The sequence below is a fragment of the Leptodactylus fuscus genome, chromosome 7 (assembly GCF_031893055.1).
Source record: "Leptodactylus fuscus isolate aLepFus1 chromosome 7, aLepFus1.hap2, whole genome shotgun sequence".
NCBI lineage: Eukaryota > Metazoa > Chordata > Amphibia > Anura > Leptodactylidae > Leptodactylus > Leptodactylus fuscus.
The window spans coordinates 150,567,575-150,595,061 of NC_134271.1; the positions used below are offsets into that span (position 1 = coordinate 150,567,575).

Sequence of the window (27,487 nt, forward strand, 5' to 3'; positions counted from 1 at the left end):
GAGCCATCCTCTCTGGGTGTCACCTGGCAGAGGACACTTTCCTCTCGGCCCTTCGGATACAGGTGTGTCTAGTTCTCTCTGCGCCCAGGACTTGCAGCACAAGTTCTGCAGCTTCAGCTCTGTGTACAGGTCGCAGTGCACACACACACAGATCTTCACTGATATCACAGCTGCTTGGAAGTAACACACTGTGCGGAGGATCTGACCCCTCTGGGACTATAATGGGTGACCTGTGGGCTACCGTGTGGATCCTTGTAGGATTCATGCCAGGTAAGCGTATGTCAATGTGATATGTTTCCTGTTATATACTTTTAGATTATCTGCATTTCCTGTATCCTTTGTTATGTGTCATGCCAACCTCTGGCTGGGGCTACAACAGCTCCATAGTTTGCATATTTAGTATCAAGTTTTAGGAGTACCCTATGGGCACAAATTCTTATCAGATGCCGGAGCCTCCGATATCAGCAGCTATTTCCAATGTAAGAGATCATTTCCTCATTTGCCCTACCCAATCCCGTTGACACCAATGGACACCAATGGTACATGAACCCCACAATTCTTGCCCTTCCTGGGCACTGTGTGCTATCTGCTTGCTTTCCGTCTTATGGTCTTCTTGTCATTTTTTGAAGTTTGTGACATCACAGGAGTGGGTGGAGTTTGCCCAATTTTGAGGAACGATTTTAGTTTTTTTCATGTTTATATACCTTACCAGGTTTGGACTGGCCCGTACAGATAGTAGGGGATCCTCTGGTGGGTCCAGCCTTTGGGCTCCCAGAAGTATTGACGTCAGTGTTGAGCAATTAAAGGCTCAGGTCTGTTATGTATGTGCAGTTCTGTATGAGCGGGTGTAGACACAGGGATATCTTATGTGTATGTGTTTTACTTTATTTTTATTTATCTACCTCTATATTTTTTTTTACTGTAATTTTCACCCCCCCTTCCCAGGGGTCTGATCACTAATGCAATGCATTACATTGCAAAATGATGGTACTTGTATTATAGGATGCATGGAGCAGCCTGTAATACAAATGAATGATGATGATGATGATATTTGTACTATAGGATGCATAGAGCAGCCTGTAATACAAATGAATGCCAAACAAGCCATGGGGGCTTCCATAAGCTCCCAGCATCACTAGGATCGCAAGCCCTGGATCTCATTCCAGGGGCTGGTGACCCGCGGCAAAATGGTGGTACCCATGCGCCACTACAAAAATGACACCTAACTCAGGTTTGCCTGAGCCATTGTGGAACTTAATGCCCGCAATCAGTTCAGGCAATTCTGAGCGACCGCTATATGTATGGCCAATGTCAGGGAAGGGTTAACATCATCTAGACCAGCGATGGCGAATCTTTTAGAGACCGAGTGCCCAAACTGCAAAACAAAACCCACTAATTTATCACAGTGCCAACACGGCAATTTAACCTCAATAATGTGTGGATCCACAAATGCACACAATTACAGACCTGCAAAATATGGTCATACGAATGGGGCTTTATAGAGCTTTCTGCTCCACAGTGACCCCCACACAGTACAATCTGCTGTACACTGTTCCCCACACAGTATAATATGCTCCACAGTGACCCCCCACACAGTATAATCGGCTCCACAGTGGTCCCCACACAGTACAATGTGCTCCACGTTGGCCCCCACACAGAATAGTCTGTTCCATGGATGGGTGCCCAAAGAGAGGGCTCTGAGTTCCACCTCTGGCACCCGTGCCCTAGGTTCGCCATCATGGATCTGGACTATGGATTACAAGAAGAGACAAAAGTATTGGGGCAAGCCTACAATATTTGGTGTCACCTTTGCCCTTTTACCTTACATCAATTCTTCTAGGTACACCAGTAGACAATTTTTGGCAGAACTACTTTAGGTTGTTCCCGCCGTCCTGGAGAACTAAGCCCAGATCTTCTGTGGATGGAGGCTTGCTCCAATCCTTCTGTGTCTTCATGTAATGCCAGACAGACTGGATGATGTTGAGATCGGGGCTACATGTGTGAGGGCCATATCAGCACTTTCAGGACTTCTCCTCCAAGGGGCAAAGGTCACACCACATATTGATGGTTGACCTCAGCTAGACCTTGCAGTCGGCTACCTCTTGTATTGTTATCAGGGGGATGGTGTAACATTTCACTACAGGATCAGTCTACAGGGGGTTTGTATGTAGGCTGTAGCCATGGAAATCCATTGGTCTGCAGAGGAGCTGTATACACCATATCAAGATGATTGGTACACCATTATAGATGTATTGGAACATAAATGTTCATATATTTCATCTTCAGTCTTCCCTCCTGTATATGAATTTCTCTCGCACATAAGACGGGTAGACGGAAGGTGATGAGGCCGGATACATGAGTATTTTTGGAGAAGACTGATGGTTCTTGTGTGAGTTACCATACTGTCCAAGCCTGAGGGCTTATAAGAGACCTTACCTAGACATTGACAGAAGGTCACACATGTCGTCCAGTCAGTTAAAGGAATTCTCCAGTCACCGCAGGTTCTCTATTCTCTATACATTACATGAAGACGGGTTGGTGGAGTCTGACACACGTTTGTGTTTCGGAGAACCAGAGACCTAATGGGAAGGATGTGTTCACATACTAGAATCCTTGCTAAAAATGTCACCAGCAATTCTGCAAGAATCCATAAGGATGGAACCAAAGTCCAGGTAAAGCAGTCATGGAGGCAGCATGGTTTGTGCAAATTTGCTGCACAAGGTCTGATAACCGTGTCCACCGTGCACCTCCCCCTATACATTACTATATGATAAAAAATAGGAAGTATGAGATTTCCAGAAGAAGTGGTGACCGAGCACAACCATAGCGTAAGGACATGAGATTCTTTACATATCTCTGACTCGTTTGACCAGTTTTGAGTTTCTGTTTATCTGCTGGAAGGAGTAAAGGTGAAAGTCTGTGCGGGCGCCACTTATCCCGAGAGAGATCTCCGAGCTGGGCGTTTACCATGACAACAGACCACCGCTGTACCCCAATAACTGTACAGAGGACAACATAGAGGACACCCGAATAATCTCCAGAATACAGATCATGACTGGACGCTATACATATGATTATATGTATGGACACTGCACAGTACCACTTCTCCTGTCCTGTATATATGGACACTGCACAGTACCACTTCTCCTGTCCTGTATATATGGACACTGCACAGTACCACTTCTCCTGTCCTGTATATATGGACACCGCACAGTACCACTTCTCCTGTCCTGTATATATGGACACCGCACAGTACCACTTCTCCTGTCCTGTATATGGACACTGCACAGTACCACTTCTCTTGTCCTGTATATATGGACACTGCACAGTACCACTTCTCTTGTCCTGTATATATGGACACTGCACAGTACCACTTCTCCTGTCCTGTATATCTGGACACTGCACAGTACCACTTCTCCTGTCCTGTATATATGGACACCGCACAGTACCACTTCTCCTGTCCTGTATATATGGACACTGCAAAGTGCCACTTCTCCTGTCCTGTATATATGGACACCGCACAGTACCACTTCTCCTGTCCTGTATATATGGACACTGCACAGTACCACTTCTCCTGTTCTGTATATATGGACACTGCACAGTACCACTTCTCCTGTCCTGTATATATGGACACTGCACAGTACCACTTCTCCTGTCCTGTATATATGGACACTGCACAGTACCACTTCTCCTGTCCTGTATATACGGACACTGCACAGTACCACTTCTCTTGTCCTGTATATACGGACACTGCACAGTACCACTTCTCTTGTCCTGTATATATGGACACTGCACAGTACCACTTCTCTTATCCTGTATATATGGACACTGCACAGTACCACTTCTCTTGTCCTGTATATATGGACACTGCACAGTACCACTTCTCCTGTCCTGTATATATGGACACTGCACAGTACCACTTCTCCTGTCCTGTATATATGGACACTGCACAGTACCACTTCTCTTGTCCTGTATATATGGACACTGCACAGTACCACTTCTCCTGTCCTGTATATATGGACACTGCACAGTACCACTTCTCCTGTCCTGTATATATGGACACTGCACAGTACCACTTCTTGTCCTGTATATATGAACACTGCACAGTACCACTTCTCCTGTCCTGTATATATGGACACTGCACAGTACTACTTCTCTTATCCTGTATATATGGAAACTGCACAGTACCACTTCTCCTGTCCTGTATATATGGACACTGCACAGTACCACTTCTCCTGTCCTGTATATATGGACACTGCACAGTACCACTTCTCCTGTCGTGTATATATGGACAATGCACAGTACCACTTCTCCTGTCCTGTATATATGGACACTGCAAAGTACCACTTCTCCTGTCCTGTATATATGGACACTGCACAGTACCACTTCTCCTGTCCTGTATATATGGACACTGCAGAGTACCACTTCTCCTGTCCTGTATATATGGACACTGCACAGTACCACTTCTCCTGTCCTGTATATATGGACACTGCACAGTACCACTTCTCCTGTCCTGTATATATGGACACCGCACAGTACCACTTCTCCTGTCCTGTATATATGGACAATGTACAGTACCACTTCTCTTCTCCTGTATATATAGACAATGCACAGTACCACTTCTCCTGTCCTGTATATATGGACACTGCACAGTACCACTTCTCCTGTCCTGTATATATGGACACTGCACAGTATCACTTCTCCTGTCCTGTATATATGGACACTGCACAGTACCACTTCTCCTGTCCTGTATATATGGACACTGCACAGTACCACTTCTCCTGTCCTGTATATATGGACACTGCACAGTACCACTTCTCCTGTCCTGTATATATGGACACTGCACAGTACCACTTCTCCTGTCCTGTATATAAGGACACTGCACAGTACCACTTCTCTTCTCCTGTATATATGGACACTGCACAGTACCACTTCTCCAGTCCTGTATATATGGATACTGCACAGTACCACTTCTCCTGTCTTGTATATACGGACACTGCACAGTACCACTTCTCTTCTCCTGTATATATGGACACTGCACAGTACCACTTCTCCTGTCCTGTATATATGGACACTGCACAGTACTACTTCTCCTGTCCTGTATATATGGACACTGCACAGTACCACTTCTCCTGTCCTGTATATATGGACACTGCACAGTATCACTTCTCCTGTCCTGTATATATGGACACTGCACAGTACCACTTCTCTTGTCCTGTATATATGGACACTGCACAGTACCACTTCTCCTGTCCTGTATATATGGACACTGCACAGTACCACTTCTCTTGTCCTGTATATATGGACACTGCACAGTACCACTTCTCCTGTCCTGTATATATGGACACTGCACAGTACCACTTCTCCTGTCCTGTATATATGGACACTGCACAGTACCACTTCTCCTGTCCTGTATATATGGACACTGCACAGTACCACTTCTCCTGTCCTGTATATATGGACACTGCACAGTACCACTTCTCTTGTCCTGTATATATGGACACTGCACAGTACCACTTCTCCTGTCCTGTATATATGGACACTGCACAGTACCACTTCTCCTGTCCTGTATATATGGACTCTGCACAGTACCACTTCTCTTCTCCTGTATATATGGACACTGCACAGTACCACTTCTCCTGTCCTGTATATATGGACACTGCACAGTACCACTTCTCCTGTCCTGTATATAGGACACTGCTCAGTACCACTTCTCTTGTCCTGTATATATGGACACTGCACAGTACCACTTCTCTTGTCCTGTATATATGGACACTGCACAGTACCACTTCTCCTATCCTGTATATATGGACACTGCACAGTACCACTTCTCCTGTCCTGTATATATGGACATTGCACAGTACCACTTCTCTTGTCCTGTATATAGGACACTGCACAGTACCACTTCTCCTGTCCTGTATATATGGACACTGCATAGTACCACTTCTCTTGTCCTGTATATATGGACACTGCACAGTACCACTTCTCCTGTCCTGTATATATGGACACTGCACAGTACCACTTCTCTTGTCCTGTATATATGGACACTGCACAGTACCACTTCTCCTATCCTGTATATATGGACACTGCACAGTACCACTTCTCCTGTCCTGTATATATGGACACTGCACAGTACCACTTCTCTTGTCCTGTATATATGGACACTGCACAGTACCACTTCTCCTGTCCTGTATATATGGACACTGCACAGTACCACTTCTCCTGTCCTGTATATATGGACACTGTACAGTACCACTTCTCCTGTATATATGGACACTGCACAGTACCACTTCTCCTGTCCTGTATATATGGACACTGCACAGTACCACTTCTCCTGTCCTGTATATATGGACACTGCACAGTACCACTTCTCTTCTCCTGTATATATGGACACTGCACAGTACCACTTCTCTTCTCCTGTATATATGGACACTGCACAGTACCACTTCTCCTGTCCTGTATATATGGATACTGCACAGTACCACTTCTCCTGTCTTGTATATACGGACACTGCACAGTACCACTTCTCCTGTCCTGTATATATGGACACTGCACAGTACCACTTCTCTTCTCCTGTATATATGGACACTGCACAGTACCACTTCTCCTGTCCTGTATATATGGACACTGCACAGTACCACTTCTCCTGTCCTGTATATATGGACACTGCACAGTACCACTTCTCCTGTCCTGTATATATGGACACTGCACAGTACCACTTCTCCTGTCCTGTATATATGGACACTGCACAGTACCACTTCTCCTGTCCTGTATATATGGACACTGCACAGTACCACTTCTCTTGTCCTGTATATATGGACACTGCACAGTACCACTTCTCCTGTCCTGTATATATGGACACTGCACAGTACCACTTCTCCTGTCCTGTATATATGGACTCTGCACAGTACCACTTCTCTTGTCCTGTATATATGGACACTGCACAGTACCACTTCTCCTGTCCTGTATATATGGACACTGCACAGTACCACTTCTCCTGTCCTGTATATATGGACTCTGCACAGTACCACTTCTCTTCTCCTGTATATATGGACACTGCACAGTACCACTTCTCCTGTCCTGTATATATGGACACTGCACAGTACCACTTCTCCTGTCCTGTATATATGGACACTGCACAGTACCACTTCTCCTGTCCTGTATATATGGACACTGCATAGTACCACTTCTCTTGTCCTGTATATATGGACACTGCACAGTACCACTTCTCCTGTCCTGTATATATGGACACTGAACAGTACCACTTCTCTTGTCCTGTATATATGGACACTGCACAGTACCACTTCTCTTATCCTGTATATATGGACACTGCACAGTACCACTTCTCCTGTCCTGTATATATGGACACTGCACAGTACCACTTCTCTTGTCCTGTATATAGGACACTGCACAGTACCACTTCTCTTGTCGTGTATATAGGACACTGCACAGTACCACTTCTCCTGTCCTGTATATATATACACTGCACAGTACCACTTCTCCTGTCCTGTATATATGGACACTGCACAGTACCACTTCTCTTGTCCTGTATATATGGACACTGCACAGTACCACTTCTCCTGTCCTGTATATATGGACACTGCACAGTACCACTTCTCTTGTCCTGTATATATGGACACTGCACAGTACCACTTCTCCTGTCCTGTATATATGGACACTGCACAGTACCACTTCTCCTGTCCTGTATATATGGACACTGCACAGTACCACTTCTCCTGTCCTGTATATATGGACACTGCACAGTACCACTTCTCCTGTCCTGTATATATGGACACTGCACAGTACCACTTCTCTTGTCCTGTATATATGGACACTGCACAGTACCACTTCTCCTGTCCTGTATATATGGACACTGCACAGTACCACTTCTCCTGTCCTGTATATATGGACACTGCACAGTACCACTTCTCCTGTCCTGTATATATGGACACTGCACAGTACCACTTCTCCTGTCCTGTATATATGGACACTGCACAGTACCACTTCTCTTGTCCTGTATATATGGACACTGCACAGTACCACTTCTCCTGTCCTGTATATATGGACACTGCACAGTACCACTTCTCCTGTCCTGTATATATGGACTCTGCACAGTACCACTTCTCTTGTCCTGTATATATGGACACTGCACAGTACCACTTCTCCTGTCCTGTATATATGGACACTGCACAGTACCACTTCTCCTGTCCTGTATATATGGACTCTGCACAGTACCACTTCTCTTCTCCTGTATATATGGACACTGCACAGTACCACTTCTCCTGTCCTGTATATATGGACACTGCACAGTACCACTTCTCCTGTCCTGTATATATGGACACTGCACAGTACCACTTATCCTGTCCTGTATATATGGACACTGCATAGTACCACTTCTCTTGTCCTGTATATATGGACACTGCACAGTACCACTTCTCCTGTCCTGTATATATGGACACTGCACAGTACCACTTCTCCTGTCCTGTATATATGGACACTGCACAGTACCACTTATCCTGTCCTGTATATATGGACACTGCATAGTACCACTTCTCTTGTCCTGTATATATGGACACTGCACAGTACCACTTCTCCTGTCCTGTATATATGGACACTGCACAGTACCACTTCTCCTGTTCTGTATATATGGACACTGCACAGTACCACTTCTCCGGTCCTGTATATAGGACACTGCACAGTACCACTTCTCCTGTCCTGTATATATGGACACTGCACAGTACCACTTCTCTTATCCTGTATATATGGACACTGCACAGTACCACTTCTCCTGTCCTGTATATATGGACACTGCACAGTACCACTTCTCCTGTCCTGTATATATGGACACTGCACAGTACCACTTCTCTTGTCCTGTATATAGGACACTGCACAGTACCACTTCTCTTGTCGTGTATATAGGACACTGCACAGTACCACTTCTCCTGTCCTGTATATATATACACTGCACAGTACCACTTCTCCTGTCCTGTATATATGGACACTGCACAGTACCACTTCTCCTGTCCTGTATATATGGACACTGCACAGTACCACTTCTCTTGTCCTGTATATATGGACACTGCACAGTACCACTTCTCCTGTCCTGTATATATGGACACTGCACAGTACCACTTCTCCTGTCCTGTATATATGGATACTGCACAGTACCACTTCTCTTCTCCTGTATATATGGATACTGCACAGTACCACTTCTCCTGTATATATGGACACTGCACAGTACCACTTCTCCTGTCCTGTATATACTGACACTGCACAGTACCACTTCTCCTTTCTGTCTCCTCGGGCACAGTGCAGACTGAGACAACTCACGCCATACCTGGTGACATCTTCATGAATCGCTTCAGAAAACTACAATCCATTTTACCATCACTAATGTGGAATAACATAACTCCAGACGCTGTACAGGGGCGGTCGGCTGCTCTCTGCTTATTCTCGCTCAGCGCTGTGTTCTGATGGGCGGTGACCTATAATTATAATTAAGCAATATTATCTCTATAGGAAATATTCATTAACTCTTTACATACTTTGTCTCTTTTGTTTGGTTCCTATATTGTATCATCTATTATACTCCATTCACATTCAAAGCTGCAGATACAATTCTGTTGCTATTAGAAACAGACTACAATGTAATCGTTCTATTTAACCAATCACCAGGTCTAACATCCTAGCTCTGGATGTTACCGCAGCTTTGGATGTGATTGGAGTGTATTATAATATATGATATGATATTTAACAATGTTATCTGACATTCTCTGCCAAACAAGACAAATCGTCCTTTGTTCTGTAGCCGCCCGCCCGATGGAAGCCGAGTATTAGCGGTGTTTACATAGCAGGCAGCGAGCTGTCACCATCGGGAGCTGTGTACTGTAGTTATTACCAAAGCAGCACACGTGTGTATGAGATGTAAACAATCCTGTCAACGTGACCTGCTGACACCGCGGGAATCTCCTGAGACAGAACAGTGTAATTACCTGGCCTGGCACTGATGCCGGGTACACGGGCCGTGGCCATGCATCACTACATACCTAGGCTTATCCGATCCTGGAGTCTAGGAAAGTTGGGTGATAGCTATGGTTTCCATCTTGGTTGTCATTATAGCGATACATTGGCTAGTGTTGTATCCAGAGGTGTAACTGAAGCTTATGTGCCATTTAGAATAGTGGTATATTTTATGTGACCTTTTGGCTGTTCGGGGTCCAGGGCCTAGTAGTGATACTCACCTCTCCTCCTCCTATTTCTGCATCATTTCCTCACTGGGGAAATGTGCCTTTCAGGAGCCTTGGAAAGCAGTGGACACTGTGGTTGCAGGGGGTGCGACCGGACGTGGCGAGGTGTGGGGCCTGCAGCCAGCTGGAGACTATAGCAGTCGGGAAAAGCCTGGTTACCCCAACCATTATACTTACTGTTATTGGAAGGCCCTGACATATCGCCAGACCCCTTCCCAATAGATGGCAGCCCAGGGGAGGTGACTGAAAATAAAAAGCACATATACTCACCTTTTCTGGGCTCAGCTTCCTCTCCGGCATGTGACTGAGGCCTGTGATTAGAGGCACAGCGACGTAATGACGTTAGTGCGCCCCACGTGACCACTGAGGCCCAATCACAGGCCTCAGCAGTGACGTCTGAAGAGGGCTGAAGATGCCGAAGACAGCAAGACAGAGCGAGGATGCCCAGGAAAGGTGAGACAAGGTGAGTATGTTTGTTATTTATAGTCACCTTCCCTTGGCTTCCCATTATTATACTCTGATGTCTGAGGTGACCCCAGGGTATAATATTAGCACCGAAGTGGAGGGGGGGCTGTTGGGAGCATATAATACTGGGTGGGGCCTACTGTGGGGAGCATATAATACTGGGTGGGGCCTACTGTGGGGAGCATATAATACTGGGTGGGAGCCACTGAGGAGCATATAATACTGTGTGGGGACACTGTGGAGCATATAATACTGGTGGGGTCCACTGTGGGGAGCATATAATACTGTGTGGGGACATTGTGGAGCATATAATACTGGTGGGGTCACTGTGGAGTATATAATACTGGTGGGGTCCACTGTGGGGAGCATATAATACTGGGTGGGGCCTACTGTGGGGAGCATATAATGCTGGGTGGGAGCCACTATGGAGCATATAATACTGGTGGGGTCCACTGGGGGAGCATATAATGCTGGGTGGGAGCCACTGTGGAGCATATATAACTGGTGGGAGCCACTGAAGATCATATAATACTGGTGGGGTCCACTGTGGGGAGCATATAATGCTGGGTGGGAGCCACTATGGAGCATATAATACTGGTGGGGTCCACTGGGGGAGCATATAATGCTGGGTGGGAGCCACTGTGGAGCATATAATACTGGTGGGGTCCACTGGGGGAGCATATAATGCTGGGTGGGAGCCACTGTGGAGCATATAATACTGGTGGGGTCCACTGGGGAGCATATAATGCTGGGTGGGAGCCACTGTGGAGCATATAATACTGGTGGGGTCCACTGTGGGGAGCATATAATGCTGGGTGGGGCCACTGTGTGACGTATATTATACTGTGTGGGAGCCACTGTGGGGAGCATATTATACTGTTTGTGTGTGGGGTGAGCACTGTGGAGCATATTTTACTCTGTGGAGTACCATAACTGTCCCTATCAAGAATTTGCTGTGGAAGGGGGGAGGTAAGGGGCCCTGGACAAAAGTTGGCACCAGAGCCCACAAGACTTTAGTTACACCACTTGTTATTACCCACCACGTTTTCCTGGGTTGGGGTGTAACATTATCTCAGGGGACTAATACTTTATTTTTATCCAGTGAGCACGCCTTACAGAAACTGGTATTGAGAGGAGGGTGTTGTCCTGGTGCTGTCCTCCTCCCTGCAGGACGGGCGTGACATGAGATACCGGCTATGTAAGGCACGTTTGGTACAATACATTCCTGGGCTCACATTCATCACACCAGAGGACACCGCTCCTAGGAGCTCCGACAAGGCAGTGACGACGATGGCCGGGCTGTCCTGTCCTGTGATGTCATCATCAGTCACACGCGTGAACATGTCACATAAATATACCTAAAATTATTTGCGCTGTTTGAAACAGATACAAGAATTTTCTTGTTTTCCCAGGGTAACTCCGCACCCAAACTGAACAACTGAGTGCTAACTCTTGCTAACGGCCGCCAGCGCTTCCCCTCGAGACGGGACTGTGAACCCCACAATCACTGCTATCATTATACTTGGGGGGGGGGGTATTTTCAGACCCCCGAGTATAATGATCGGAGGGCTAGGAGAGATGATGGAACAAAAAAAAAAAAAAATCACTGTTACTTACCTGTCCTGGGGTCTTGAAGGCTTCGGGCCTACTTGGTGACGTCCCAGACGCCACGTGGGCTGGGCTTGCGTCCTTATGCGTCGCAATGCAAACTCAGCTCAAATGATGTCTCTTCCATCATTGAAGATGGACCAACATCAGCGGGGCGTGCACCGGAGACCAGGAGAGGTAAGTGACAGTGTCTGAAAAGACCCCAAAGAGGGGTGTGAAAATCGGTCAGTTGGGGGGGCCATGTCAGATGTTCGCCTTGCCATTGCTAGTTACACCACTAATTATCGTAGTGCAACTTGGTGCAGTCATTATACTAAGACACCACATGTTTCACTAGAGGCACTGTAGGTATCACTGTTATGGGGCACTGTCTCTATTATGAGGCACTGTGAATTTCACTGTAATGGGACATTGTAGCTGTCAGTATTATGGGGGCACTGTGACTGTCACTATTATGGAGCACTGTGGCTGTCACTAATATGGGGGCACTGTGGATGTCACTGTTATGGGGCACTGTGGCTGTCACTATTATGGGGGCACTGTGGATGTCACTGTTATGGGGCACTGTGGCTGTCACTATTATGGGGGCACTGTGGATGTCACTGTTATGGGGCACTGTGGCTGTCACTGTTATGGGGCACTGTGGCTGTCACTGTTATGGAGCACTGTGGCTGTCACTGTTATGGGGCACTGTGGCTGTCACTGTTATGGGGCACTGTGGCTGTCACTGTTATGGGGCACTGCGGCTGTCACTGTTATGGAGCACTGTGGCTGTCACTGTTATGGGGCACTGTGGCTGTCACTGTTATGGGGCACTGTGGCTGTCACTATTATGGGGCACTGTGGCTGTCACTGTTATGGGGCACTGTGGCTGTCACTATTATGGGGCACTGTGGCTGTCACTGTTATGGGGCACTGTGGCTGTCACTGTTATGGGGCACTGTGGCTGTCACTATTATGGGGCACTGCGGCTGTCACTGTTATGGAGCACTGTGGCTGTCACTGTTATGGGGCACTGTGGCTGTCACTGTTATGGGGCACTGTGACTGTCACTGTTATGGAGCACTGTGACTGTCACTGTTATGGGGCACTGTGGCTGTCACTGTTATGGGGCACTGTGGCTGTCACTGTTATGGGGCACTGTGACTGTCACTGTTATGGGGCACTGTGGCTGTCACTGTTATGGGGCACTGTGGCTGTCACTGTTATGGGGCACTGTGGCTGTCACTGTTATGGAGCACTGTGGCTGTCACTGTTATGGGGCACTGTGACTGTCACTGTTATGGGGCACTGTGGCTGTCACTGTTATGGAGCACTGTGGCTGTCACTGTTATGGAGCACTGTGACTGTCACTGTTATGGGGCACTGTGGCTGTCACTGTTATGGGGCACTGTGGCTGTCACTATTATGGGGCACTGTGGCTGTCACTATTATGGAGCACTGTGGCTGTCACTGTTATGGGGCACTGTGGCTGTCACTATTATGGGGCACTGTGACTGTCACTGTTATGGGGCACTGTGACTGTCACTGTTATGGAGCACTGTGGCTGTCACTGTTATGGAGCACTGTGGCTGTCACTGTTATGGAGCACTGTGGCTGTCACTATTATGGGAGCACTGTGGCTGTCACTGTTATGGGGGCACTGTGACTGTCACTGTTATGGAGCACTGTGAGTGTCACTGTTATGGAGCACTGTGGCTGTCACTGTTATGGAGCACTGTGGCTGTCACTGTTATGGGGCACTGTGACTGTCACTGTTATGGGGCACTGTGGCTGTCACTGTTATGGAGCACTGTGGCTGTCACTGTTATGGGGCACTGTGGCTGTCACTATTATGGGGCACTGTGGCTGTCACTGTTATGGGGCACTGTGGCTGTCACTGTTATGGAGCAGTGTGGCTTTCACTGTTATGGAGCACTGTGGCTGTCACTGTTATGGAGCACTGTGGCTGTCACTGTTATGGAGCACTGTGGCTGTCACTGTTATGGAGCACTGTGGCTGTCACTATTATGGGGCACTGTGGCTGTCACTATTATGGGGCACTGTGGCTGTCACTGTTATGGGGGGCTGTGGCTGTCACTATTATGGGGCACTGTGGCTGTCACTGTTATGGAGCACTGTGGCTGTCACTGTTATGGGGCACTGTGGCTGTCACTGTTATGGGGCACTGTGGCTGTCATTATTATGGTGGCACTGTGGCTATTACTATCATGGGGCACTCTGGCTGTCAGTATTATGGGACTCTGTGGTTGTCACTATTATGTCGCACTGTGGCGGTCACAGTTATGTCGCACTGTGGCTATTACTATTATGGGGCACTGTGGCTGTCACTTTTATGAGGGTACTGTAGCAGTCACTCTTACAATGGTACAGTTGTCACTGTTTTTAGGGCATTGTGGCTGTCACCCTTGCAGGGGGCATTGTGACGTTGATAGTGGAAGTACTGTGACTGGCTTAGTTGTGGGAGTACTGTGGCAGCTGATAGAAAACATTGTCTGAGGTGTATATTATACGGTATAACTCACTGCTATAAAGTATTCCTATATTAGATGCCTCCAGAGTTGCTGCATTAATGCTCTGTATTAGGTGACACATTGGGGATAGGGCATCACCCTGACTCCCACCATTATTAGGACTTTGTATTATTTTATCACCGTCCTGCTCTGTTTTTTGACTGATGTTTTTGATTTTCTTATCTGACTAGCACTGCTGGGCGCTGTTGATATCCAAGGACCAACTACCGAGTCCATTGTGCTTGCTACGGGAAATACGGTGACGCTGGGCTGTACTTATGTCCTGGCCCCCACGGAAATTGGCGCCTTAGACATTGAGTGGTTTGAGATGAACCCGGACAGCACAGGACTGGATACAGTGGTGAGTAACCAGACTTGTAGATGAAAGTCACTTGAAAGTATCGGAGTCTCCATTCTGTTGACACGTGTCCATTTCCCCAACAGATTCTCACCTACATGGACAATGTTGTGGTGTCCAAAGCTCCGCCAGACCTCAAAAACCGCCTGTCCTTCTCAGCTGTCGATCCCAGCCAGGGCGACGCCAGCATCACAATTAGCTACCTGGAGGTTACAGATTCGAAGATCTACCAGTGCAAAGTAAAGAAGAACCCAGGGGTGGCCACCAAAAAAGTCACATTAATGGTGCAAGGTAAAACACAGTCCTGTGTACAAGATAAGATGTCACCCATCCTAAATGGCAGAAATTGTTGGGGATCTGGGAATATGAGATGAGTAGGGGCTTGTTCAGATGGTGGAAAATTAAGTGTAATTGAGGCGGACATCTGCTTGAGGTTGCTCTTCCTTTTTCGGCTCTCCACTCCACCCGGGCAGAAAACCGAAGTGAAGTTTGACCTGTTGATCAACCCTTTATTGGCTCCCACATGGTATCAAGTGCCTGCTGTCCCCACACATTATAACGCCCCCCATCCCTGTCCCCACACAGTATCAAGTCCACTTTCCTCGCCCCCCACATGGTAGAAAGTCCATATTCCTGGGCCCCACATGGTATACAGCCCCCTTATCTGGCCCACATAGTATACAGCCCCCTTATCTGGCCCACATAGTATAATGCCTTCTTTACTGGCTCCACATGATATAACTCCCATTTCCATGGCTTCCACATGGTATAACATTCCATATCCAGGTCCCCAAATGGTATAACACAGCTTTCCTGCCACCCTGATATGGGTTATTTTCACATTTCTAGGTCCTCATACAGTTATTCCACCTATACTGAACTCCCTACCAGTATACTATACAGGCTATACAGGCCCCATTACAGTATAGGCCCCTTTTACGAGCCCCCCATACAGTAATTGCCCAACCTTACAGTGACAAGGTCATGACCTACAGGATAACCTCAGCCGGTAATGGCTCTTCTTTACCGATTCCCGCTACTGCCCACAGCTGCCTCCTCCACATCACCTTCACTTTTCAGCGGGTCATGTACGCTGCTTATGACGTTCTGATGATCATGACATGGCCCTTCCACAAAAACTATATAGGATTAATATTCTCCATATAAGCGCTGCCGTTCTCCTGTATCTGGACTTCGTTACTCAGTAGAGTGGTGGTCGTGGTCGTGGTCAGGGGGGTGATCTTGGTTAAGTTTCTGTTGGGCGGTGGTCGAACATCCATATGGTAAATCCTGGGTACATCTCCGATTCATGACTTCATAGTTGGCAAAAGTCCTGGGAAATGGGCAGGAAGGGAACATGGCCGACCATAGAGGGGGCCGAAATTTAGGTTAAATTAACCTCAAAGTGGCCAGGAAAGAGGCATCCCTGGTTAAGACAGGGTTAATGTGTCCTACAGTATATAACATGTGGACTTCTCTCCCCCTGGATGTAGAGATCCCCGCACATCCTCAATGTTTTATCGAAGGAGACCAGAGCAAAGGAAGTGACGTCATTCTGAAGTGCAAATCGCCGAAAGGAACCCCGCCTCTGACTTACAAATGGGAGAAGATCGCTGGGCCCCAAAATCCAGCCACTCCGGTTCTAAACATGGGTAAGTTATACCACTGGTTGGTTTGAATGTAATATATGTATTTATATGTATTAGGGCTGGGCGATTTTGCCCCAAAACAAAAATTCTGAATTTTTTTTAACCTCAATTTTCTTGTTTTTGTTAAAAAATAAAAATATACAAGTTCAGTGAGCTGACGTGAGAAGGAGTCAATCTATTTGATGTAGCTTCCTTGTCCTACCACCAACTACTCACCACAGTGGTGAAACTCTCAATCGTGGGTAGTGGGGGAGGGGTAAACCTGCACAGAATATATGACTGGCTCAATGGGTTACCGCTCTGATGGACGGCACGTGGTAGGACTTAAGCAAAGTACCAGACAGGATGGTACCGTATGGTAACGCTCCATCCTGACGTTTGGCACGTTGATGCCATTTGAAGACCTGTTACCACAGATGTTTTTGCATTTTCAAATTTTTTAAAAGCCAAATCGGTGAATAAAAAAGACCAATTCAGACTTTCTTTTTCCCACTACGATGTTTACCGTATGGGGTAAATAATTTTATTTCAGTTATTAATTTTTCGATGCATTCTAGGTAATAAGGGGCTTGAACCTGTGATCATTGGATTACATCATGGATGACTCATGCGCAGTAACAGGGTCTCGCAACCAGAGCCGACTGCGCATGCGTCATCCATGACGACCAAAGAAGAGGACACAGAAGGGGAGGACGCAGATCACGAAGAAGGCGGCGCAGGATTTGGCAGTTCCGGCAGCAATGGGGACGCCTCCATCGGCGTGTTAGCGCTGGGGCCCGCCCTCATTGCTGCCGGACACTCATTAGCACACCGGGAAAAAAAGGTATTTCGGATGACCGGCACGGCGGAGACCATATCAAAAGGTAGGAGACGAATAGCCTTTCTTAAGGCTATTCCGACATGGTCAGTAGAAAAAAACATCTTTTAATGGTAGAATCGCTTTAAATATTGTCTAAAAGCCAATTCGGCAACTTTCCTCCTCTTCATCTCTTCTGTCCTAACAATTTGTTACATTGTATCAGTGCAGACTGTTTAGGGATTTGGTATAGATTGCAATTTACTCCCTGATACCCTCTAGTGATAAAGACAGCTCTGACAGACAAGCTCTATGCAATGTATATATATATATATATATATATATATATATATATATATATATATATATATATATATATATATATATATATCTTTATTTATTTATTTATATATAAAATGAGTTTCTGTGTGTTTGTTCTCTATGCGCGACCAAACGACTGGACTGATCTTCACCAAATTTGGTGCACAGATACATCAGGTGTCTGGGAAGGTTTTAGACTGAGACTCAACTCTCTCTTGGATGTACCATTCCAGAGATACAGTATTCCCCCAAATTAATGACCTGCATTAGCCAATACAAACCTGCGAGTCTTTCACTCATATTCCAACTGCCAAACACAAGGTCACTCTACATGCACAATACAACACTGATATCCAAATTGAGATACATGCATCAGAGGATTAGATACACAGATCAGCACACAGTATCATACACCGGAGGATTAGATACACAGCTCAGCACACACTCCAGGTTTTCATAGCAACCCAGCCAATTTTCTTCACTGCTGTAGGTCAGCTTTAAGGGGGCAGGGCACTGCGGATGACACTGTAACACAAGTTCACATTCACACAGCTTTACTCCAGGTATCCATAACAACCGATAGCAGGGTTTTCAATGATATCCAAACTGAGATACACATGACCATATGACACAAACGGAAACACACACAAACGACATACAAAATACACCAGTGCAAATCTGGGCAATTGTTATGGCGTCACTACACAAACTGCCAGTAGTGTATATTTGTTGGATTATTCCAAATTATCACTCATTCAGGATTTTCTAATGTGAGGTGAATTATGTCTCCGTACAGCTCCTGTGACTGGAGATTTACTGATCAAGAACATCTCTGATGCATATGCTGGAGCGTACCAATGTACTGTGGGGAACAAGGTGGGAACTGGAACTTGTGTGGTGGATCTATCTGTATCCTCAGGTGAGAAAAACTAATAAATACATAGTAGTTTAATAATGGCTGTAGCCTTGTATTTTGGGTGGCATTATTATAGTAGTTATATTCTTGTACATAGGGGGTAGTATTATAGTAGTTATACTCTTCTACATAGGAGTAGTATTATAGTAGTTATATTCTTGTACATAGGAGTAGTATTATAGTAGTTATATTCTTGTACATAGGAGCAGTATTATAGTAGTTATATTCTTGTACATAGGAGTAGTATTATAGTAGTTATATTCTTGTACATAGGAGTAGTATTATAGTAGTTATATTCTTGTACATAGGAGCAGTATTATAGTAGTTATATTCTTGTACATAGGAGTAGTATTATAGTAGTTATATTCTTGTACATAGGAGTAGTATTATAGTAGTTATATTCTTGTACATAGGAGTAGTATTATAGTAGTTATATTCTTGTACACAGGAGGTAGTATTATAGTAGTTATATTCTTGTACATAGGAGGTACTATTATAGTAGTTATATTCTTGTACATAGGGGGTAGTATTATAGTAGTTATATTCTTGTACATAGGAGGTAGTATTATAGTAGTTATATTCTTGTACATAGGGGGTAGTATTATAGTAGTTATATTCTTGTACATATGAGCAGTATTATAGTAGTTATATTCTTGTACATAGGAGTAGTATTATAGTAGTTATATTCTTGTACATAGGAGGTAGTATTATAGTAGTTATATTCTTGTACATAGGAGCAGTATTATAGTAGTTATATTCTTGTACATAGGAGGTAGTATTATAGTAGTTATATTCTTGTACATAGGAGGTAGTATTATAGTAGTTATATTCTTGTACATAGGAGTAGTATTATAGTAGTTATATTCTTGTACATAGGAGCAGTATTATAGTAGTTATATTCTTGTACATAGGAGCAGTATTATAGTAGGTATCTTCTTGTACATAGGAGTAGTATTATAGTAGTTATATTCTTGTACATAGGAATAGTATTATAGTAGTTATATTCCTGTACATAGGAGCAGTATTATAGTAGTTATATTCTTGTACATAGGAGTAGTATTATAGTAGTTATATTCTTGTACATAGGGAGCAGTATTATAGTAGTTATATTCTTGTACATAGGGGGTAGTATTATAGTAGTTATATTCTTGTACATAGGAGCAGTATTATAGTAGTTATATTCTTGTACATAGGAGCAGTATTATAGTAGTTATATTCTTGTACATAGGAGGTAGTATTATAGTAGTTATATTCCTGTACATAGGAGCAGTATTATAGTAGTTATATTCTTGTACATAGGAGTAGTATTATAGTAGTTATATTCTTGTACATAGGGAGCAGTATTATAGTAGTTATATTCTTGTACATAGGAGTAGTATTATAGTAGTTATATTCTTGTACATAGGAGTAGTATTATAGTAGTTATATTCTTGTACATAGGAGCAGTATTATAGTAGTTATATTCTTGTACATAGGAGTAGTATTATAGTAGTTATATTCTTGTACATAGGAGTAGTATTATAGTAGTTATATTCTTGTACATAGGAGGTAGTATTATAGTAGTTATATTCTTGTACATAGGAGGTAGTATTATAGTAGTTATATTCTTGTACATAGGAGCAGTATTACAGTAGGTATCTTCTTGTACATAGGAGTAGTGTTATAGTAGTTATATTCTTGTACATAGGAGTAGTATTATAGTAGTTATATTCTTGTACATAGGAGTAGTATTATAGTAGTTATATTCTTGTACATAGGAGTAGTATTATAGTAGTTATATTCTTGTACATAGGAGCAGTATTATAGTAGTTATATTCTTGTACATAGGAGTAGTATTATAGTAGTTATATTCTTGTACATAGGAGTAGTGTTATAGTAGTTATATTCTTGTACATAGGAGTAGTATTATAGTAGTTATATTCTTGTACATAGGAGGTAGTATTATAGTAGTTATATTCTTGTACATAGGAGGTAGTATTATAGTAGTTATATTCTTGTACATAGGAGGTAGTATTATAGTAGTTATATTCTTGTACATAGGGGGTAGTATTATAGTAGTTATATTCTTGTACATAGGAGCAGTATTATAGTAGTTATATTCTTGTACATAGGAGCAGTATTATAGTAGTTATATTCTTGTACATAGGAGTAGTATTATAGTAGTTATATTCTTGTACATAGGGAGCAGTATTATAGTAGTTATATTCTTGTACATAGGAGTAGTATTATAGTAGTTATATTCTTGTACATAGGAGCAGTATTATAGTAGTTATATTCTTGTACATAGGGGTAGTATTATAGTAGTTATATTCTTGTACATAGGAGTAGTATTATAGTAGTTATATTCTTGTACATAGGAGTAGTATTATAGTAGTTATATTCTTGTACATAGGAGTAGTATTATAGTAGTTATATTCTTGTACATAGGAGCAGTATTATAGTAGTTATATTCTTGTACATAGGAGTAGTATTATAGTAGTTATATTCTTGTACATAGGAGTAGTATTATAGTAGTTATATTCTTGTACATAGGAGTAGTATTATAGTAGTTATATTCTTGTACATAGGAGGTAGTATTATAGTAGTTATATTCTTGTACATAGGGGGTAGTATTATAGTAGTTATATTCTTGTACATAGGAGGTAGTATTATAGTAGTTATATTCTTGTACATAGGGGTAGTATTATAATAGTTATATTCTTGTACATATGAGCAGTATTATAGTAGTTATATTCTTGTACATAGGAGTAGTATTATAGTAGTTATATTCTTGTACATAGGAGGTAGTATTATAGTAGTTATATTCTTGTACATAGGAGCAGTATTATAGTAGTTATATTCTTGTACATAGGAGGTAGTATTATAGTAGTTATATTCTTGTACATAGGAGCAGTATTATAGTAGATATCTTCTTGTACATAGGAGCAGTATTATAGTAGTTATATTCTTGTACATAGGAATAGTATTATAGTAGTTATATTCCTGTACATAGGAGCAGTATTATAGTAGTTATATTCTTGTACATAGGAGTAGTATTATAGTAGTTATATTCTTGTACATAGGGAGCAGTATTATAGTAGTTATATTCTTGTACATAGGGGGTAGTATTATAATAGTTATATTCTTGTACATAGGAGCAGTATTATAGTAGTTATATTCTTGTACATAGGAGCAGTATTATAGTAGTTATATTCTTGTATATAGGAGTAGTATAATAGTAGTTATATTCTTGTACATAGGAGTAGTATTATAGTAGTTATATTCTTGTACATAGGGAGCAGTATTATAGTAGTTATATTCTTGTACATAGGAGTAGTATTATAGTAGTTATATTCTTGTACATAGGAGCAGTATTATAGTAGTTATATTCTTGTACATAGGAGTAGTATAATAGTAGTTATATTCTTGTACATAGGAGTAGTATTATAGTAGTTATATTCTTGTACATAGGGAGCAGTATTATAGTAGTTATATTCTTGTACATAGGGAGCAGTATTATAGTAGTTATATTCTTGTACATAGGAGCAGTATTATAGTAGTTATATTCTTGTACATAGGGGGTAGTATTATAGTAGTTATATTCTTGTACATAGGGGGTAGTATTATAGTAGTTATATTCTTGTACATATGAGCAGTATTATAATAGTTATATTCTTGTACATAGGAGTAGTATTATAGTAGTTATATTCTTGTACATAGGAGCAGTATTATAGTAGTTATATTCTTGTACATAGGAGTAGTGTTATAGTAGTTATATTCTTGTACATAGGAGCAGTATTATAGTAGTTATATTCTTGTACATAGGAGCAGTATTATAGTAGTTATATTCTTGTACATAGCAGGTAGTATTATAGTAGTTATATTCTTGTACATAGGAGGTAGTATTATAGTAGTTATATTCTTGTACATAGGAGCAGTATTATAGTAGGCATCTTCTTGTACATAGGAGCAGTATTATAGTAGTTATATTCTTGTACATAGGGGGCAGTATTATAGTAGCTATATTCTTGTACATAGGAGCAGTATTATAGTAGTTATATTCTTGTACATAGGGGGTAGTATTATAGTAGTTATATTCTTGTACATAGGAGCAGTATTATAGTAGTTATATTCTTGTACATAGGAGCAGTATTATAGTAGTTATATTCTTGTACATAGGAATAGTATTATAGTAGTTATATTCCTGTACATAGGAGCAGTATTATAGTAGTTATATTCTTGTACATAGGGAGCAGTATTATAGTAGTTATATTCTTGTACATAGGAGTAGTATTATAGTAGTTATATTCTTGTATATAGGAGCAGTATTATAGTAGTTATATTCTTGTACATAGGAGGTAGTATTATAGTAGTTATATTCTTGTACATAGGAGCAGTATTATAGTAGTTATATTCTTGTACATAGGAGCAGTATTATAGTAGTTATATTCTTGTACATAGGAGCAGTATTATAGTAGTTATATTCTTGTATATAGGAGTATTATAATAGTAGTTATATTCTTGTACATAGGAGTAGTATTATAGTAGTTATATTCTTGTACATAGGGAGCAGTATTATAGTAGTTATATTCTTGTACATAGGAGTAGTATTATAGTAGTTATATTCTTGTACATAGGAGCAGTATTATAGTAGTTATATTCTTGTACATAGGAGCAGTATTATAGTAGTTATATTCTTGTACATAGGAGCAGTATTATAGTAGTTATATTCTTGTACATAGCAGGTAGTATTATAGTAGTTATATTCTTGTACATAGGAGGTAGTATTATAGTAGTTATATTCTTGTACATAGGAGCAGTATTATAGTAGGTATCTTCTTGTACATAGGAGCAGTATTATAGTAGTTATATTCTTGTACATAGGGGGCAGTATTATAGTAGCTATATTCTTGTACATAGGAGCAGTATTATAGTAGTTATATTCTTGTACATAGGGAGCAGTATTATAGTAGTTATATTCTTGTACATAGGGGGTAGTATTATAGTAGTTATATTCTTGTACATAGGAGCAGTATTATAGTAGTTATATTCTTGTACATAGGAATAGTATTATAGTAGTTATATTCCTGTACATAGGAGCAGTATTATAGTAGTTATATTCTTGTACATAGGGAGCAGTATTATAGTAGTTATATTCTTGTACATAGGAGTAGTATTATAGTAGTTATATTCTTGTACATAGGAGTAGTATTATAGTAGTTATATTCTTGTACATAGGAGGTAGTATTATAGTAGTTATATTCTTGTGCATAGGAGCAGTATTATAGTAGTTATATTCTTGTACATAGGAGCAGTATTATAGTAGTTATATTCTTGTACATAGGAGCAGTATTATAGTAGTTATATTCTTGTATATAGGAGTATTATAATAGTAGTTATATTCTTGTACATAGGAGTAGTATTATAGTAGTTATATTCTTGTACATAGGGAGCAGTATTATAGTAGTTATATTCTTGTACATAGGAGTAGTATTATAGTAGTTATATTCTTGTACATAGGAGCAGTATTATAGTAGTTATATTCTTGTATATAGGAGTAGTATAATAGTTATATTCTTGTACATAGGAGTAGTATTATAGTAGTTATATTCTTGTACATAGGAGTAGTATTATAGTAGTTATATTCTTGTACATAGGAGCAGTATTATAGTAGTTATATTCTTGTACATAAGGGGTAGTATTATAGTAGTTATATTCTTGTATATAGGAGCAGTATTATAGTAGTTATATTCTTGTACATAGGAGGGAGTATTATAGTAGTTATATTCTTGTACATAGGAGTAGTATTATAGTAGTTATATTCTTGTACATAGGAGCAGTATTATAGTAGTTATATTCTTGTACATAGGAGGCAGTATTATAGTAGTTATATTCTTGTACATAGGAGGTAGTATTATAGTAGTTATATTCTTGTACATAGGAGTAGTATTATAGTAGTTATATTCTTGTACATAGGAGTAGTATTATAGTAGTTATATTCTTGTACATAGGAGTAGTATTATAGTAGTTATATTCTTATACATAGGGGCAGTATTATAGTAGTTCTATTCTTGTATATTTGTGTCTATAACATTGGTATTTTATAGTAAAGTATTGTTTTTTATTTAGAAAATTGCTTATTAAAGATTGTGGATACCTCTGTAAGTTATATGTAACCATGTCTCATCTTACCTTGATCAGCTAACCGTACCGGAATAATTATTGGAGCCATTTTTGGTGCGTTGTTACTCCTGCTTCTCCTCCTCCTCCTTATATGGTGCCTGATTTGCTGCCGCAACAAGAGACGCTACGAGAAAGAGATAGAAAATGACATCAGGTGATATTCTGACTATTGACCACAAGATGGTGCCTTGATACTGCTAAATATATTGACTCACACGGTAGCGTGCTAAGCCTAGGCTCATATGACTTCACTGACAGCGGATGTTTATATATGTGATATACCAACAAATATAATGGTATAGTCCAGCTAATATGTTAAGAAGTTACATAATGGGTGGATTGGGAATATAATGTATTATCTGTACTGAGGAGTTTTCTCATCTTTAGTTCATTAACTAATATTCTGACCTCATTATCCTCATTTTTGTTCACAGAGAGGATGTGGCGGCTCCTCCTCCAAGTAACCCCAATAGCCGCGCCAGCAGTATCCGGACCGCCGCTGGCTACCGACCACACAACATCAGCTACTCTCTTCGAAGGGTCTACAATGAAGCACCAAGAGAAGAACCTTCACCTCCATCCTTGATCAGCAGTGATGTCTACAAACCCAAACTGGAAAGTCCCGCATCCACACCGGAGCCAGTCTATGTTGTTCCAGGGCAAAATGCTAAATATAACCCATACAATATCCAGAGGGTAGGAGGGATACCGGTGATGGTGCCGGCACAGTCTCGGGAAGGTTTCATCGTCTGAGTCCTTCTGGTGAACTATTGTCCTACACATGAACATTCCTCTCATCATATGGGATCCGGATATCTAAAACTGTGTAACACTGTAATATCTCGATTTGTATATATATGTATATAAGGCCATAGAGGATAAGAGGCCCGATATTGTCCTGGGTCAGTTCAGCTCATGAGCCCATCCTGGCCTGGACTTGCCATCTCTGTTTAGGTGGCGCAACCTTCATTGTAGGGTCATCTTTTTGCCAACATTGTCACACCTGAGTTGGAGTCCTGTGCAAGTTTACACTGCCCATGACACGGGACCCTCTACCTCCATGGACACAAACACGACCTCATGGGCCAAACCTGTGTTTCAGAGGCGTCACTTCAAGATCCTAGGCCCCAATGCAAAATCTAGAACAGTTCCCACCTACCAGACGCCATTCACAATACTGGCATCTTCTTGTGTGGCAGAGGGACTTTTGGGCCTACTTAGGTACCAGGGTCTGGATTTGACTGCAACTCCTATAGTTACACCCCTGGCAAAAATTATTTCCAACATTTTTTTCTAGAAGACAATAGACATTTCTACGACCGTCCTCCGTAATGATCCACGACATTGTGCCAATCACTTTTGCAATAATATGAACAGATATGATTTTTTTTTTATTTCTTTTGGAATTGGAAAATTTGTAAATTGTGTGATTTTTTTTTTCTCTTTTATTATAAAAATGTTGTGTTGGTAACAGAGTATTGATATCCTATAGATAAAATGTGCTGAGTATGCAAAATCTGGGAATCCAGGGACCTATCCAGATTGGAGCAAAGCTTTTCAGCCACATGAAACCTCACAAACTGGATCAAGATGTGCGACGTCTCCTGCTCACTGACATGCCGGTTATTGCCACTTGTTACAAATTCAGAGGGACAGAATTAGAGATGGACAAACCGCCAAAGATTCATTTTGTTTCAGGTGGCTCGGGTCCCCGATTCACTTTCCGATAGCCAAACAGGGATCTCAGGGAATTGAGGGATATGGGGTAGGCGCGCACAACCGAACACTTCTGGACAATTCTCCAAAAGTTTATTACGCACAACGCGTTTCAGGCAGAGCTCTTTCTCAAGGAGTGATGTAGTGGAGAACGGGAATACTTTCCCGAGTGACAGCGTGGAGCACAGCAGAGGAGCCGTTTGTATTGCAATTGAGAAAGGGCTCTGCCCGAAACGCGTTGTGCGTAATAAACTGTAAAAGAAGTGTTCGGTTGCGCGCGCCTACCCCATATTCCTCCATTTCTGCTCGGTTATATCCTGAGGAGATCCCTTTTTGGCTGTTCAGCGCTATCATTAGAGAACGGGGATTAATCTGCCGCCATATACCGTCTATCTAAGACTACTGGGGTGTTGTGACTATTTCACAACAACAGGAGGTAAGAGGCCAATCTTAGTGAATAATTATTCACGGTTTCAACAATACACTACGCGATATTGGCGCTCGGTGTCTCTCTCCATTTTTTGTTTTCACATTCAGATAGAACTGGAATTAAAAGTATTATACTCTAGTGTGGCCTCTGGCATCCTCTCTTGGCCTTTTTGTTGATATAGCGCACCCACGGTCACTGGTGAGTCCTGTCATTGGACATGCGCATGCTGAGTGTCAAGACATCATAACAGGTGCCCATGTCAATACTGTTTCTCAATGACAGGCCCCAGTAGTGACCCCAGGCTAC

At 42.2% G+C, this 27,487-nt stretch overlaps 1 protein-coding gene across 1 annotated transcript; it reads left to right on the forward strand.

Annotated features, from left to right (window-relative positions):
- LOC142213075 (coxsackievirus and adenovirus receptor-like) lies at positions 1-26,403 on the forward strand. Its single transcript, XM_075281231.1, has 7 exons — positions 1-270; positions 15,025-15,194; positions 15,278-15,482; positions 16,685-16,843; positions 18,754-18,876; positions 25,054-25,189; positions 25,470-26,403. Exons 1-7 carry the CDS (start codon positions 222-224, stop codon positions 25,786-25,788), a joined length of 1,161 nt encoding a protein of 386 aa, XP_075137332.1. The 5' UTR covers positions 1-221; the 3' UTR covers positions 25,789-26,403.
- Positions 26,404-27,487: the final 1,084 nt, after the last annotated feature.

Bases quoted from the DNA above. Each gene is read 5' to 3' on its own strand.
- LOC142213075 (XM_075281231.1), top strand. From the start codon at position 222: ATGGGTGACCTGTGGGCTACCGTGTGGATCCTTGTAGGATTCATGCCA. The intron at 271-15,024 runs GTAAGCGTATGT...TTATCTGACTAG, and splicing joins CCTTGTAGGATTCATGCCAG to CACTGCTGGGCGCTGTTGAT. The intron at 25,190-25,469 runs GTGATATTCTGA...TTTTGTTCACAG, and splicing joins GAGATAGAAAATGACATCAG to AGAGGATGTGGCGGCTCCTC.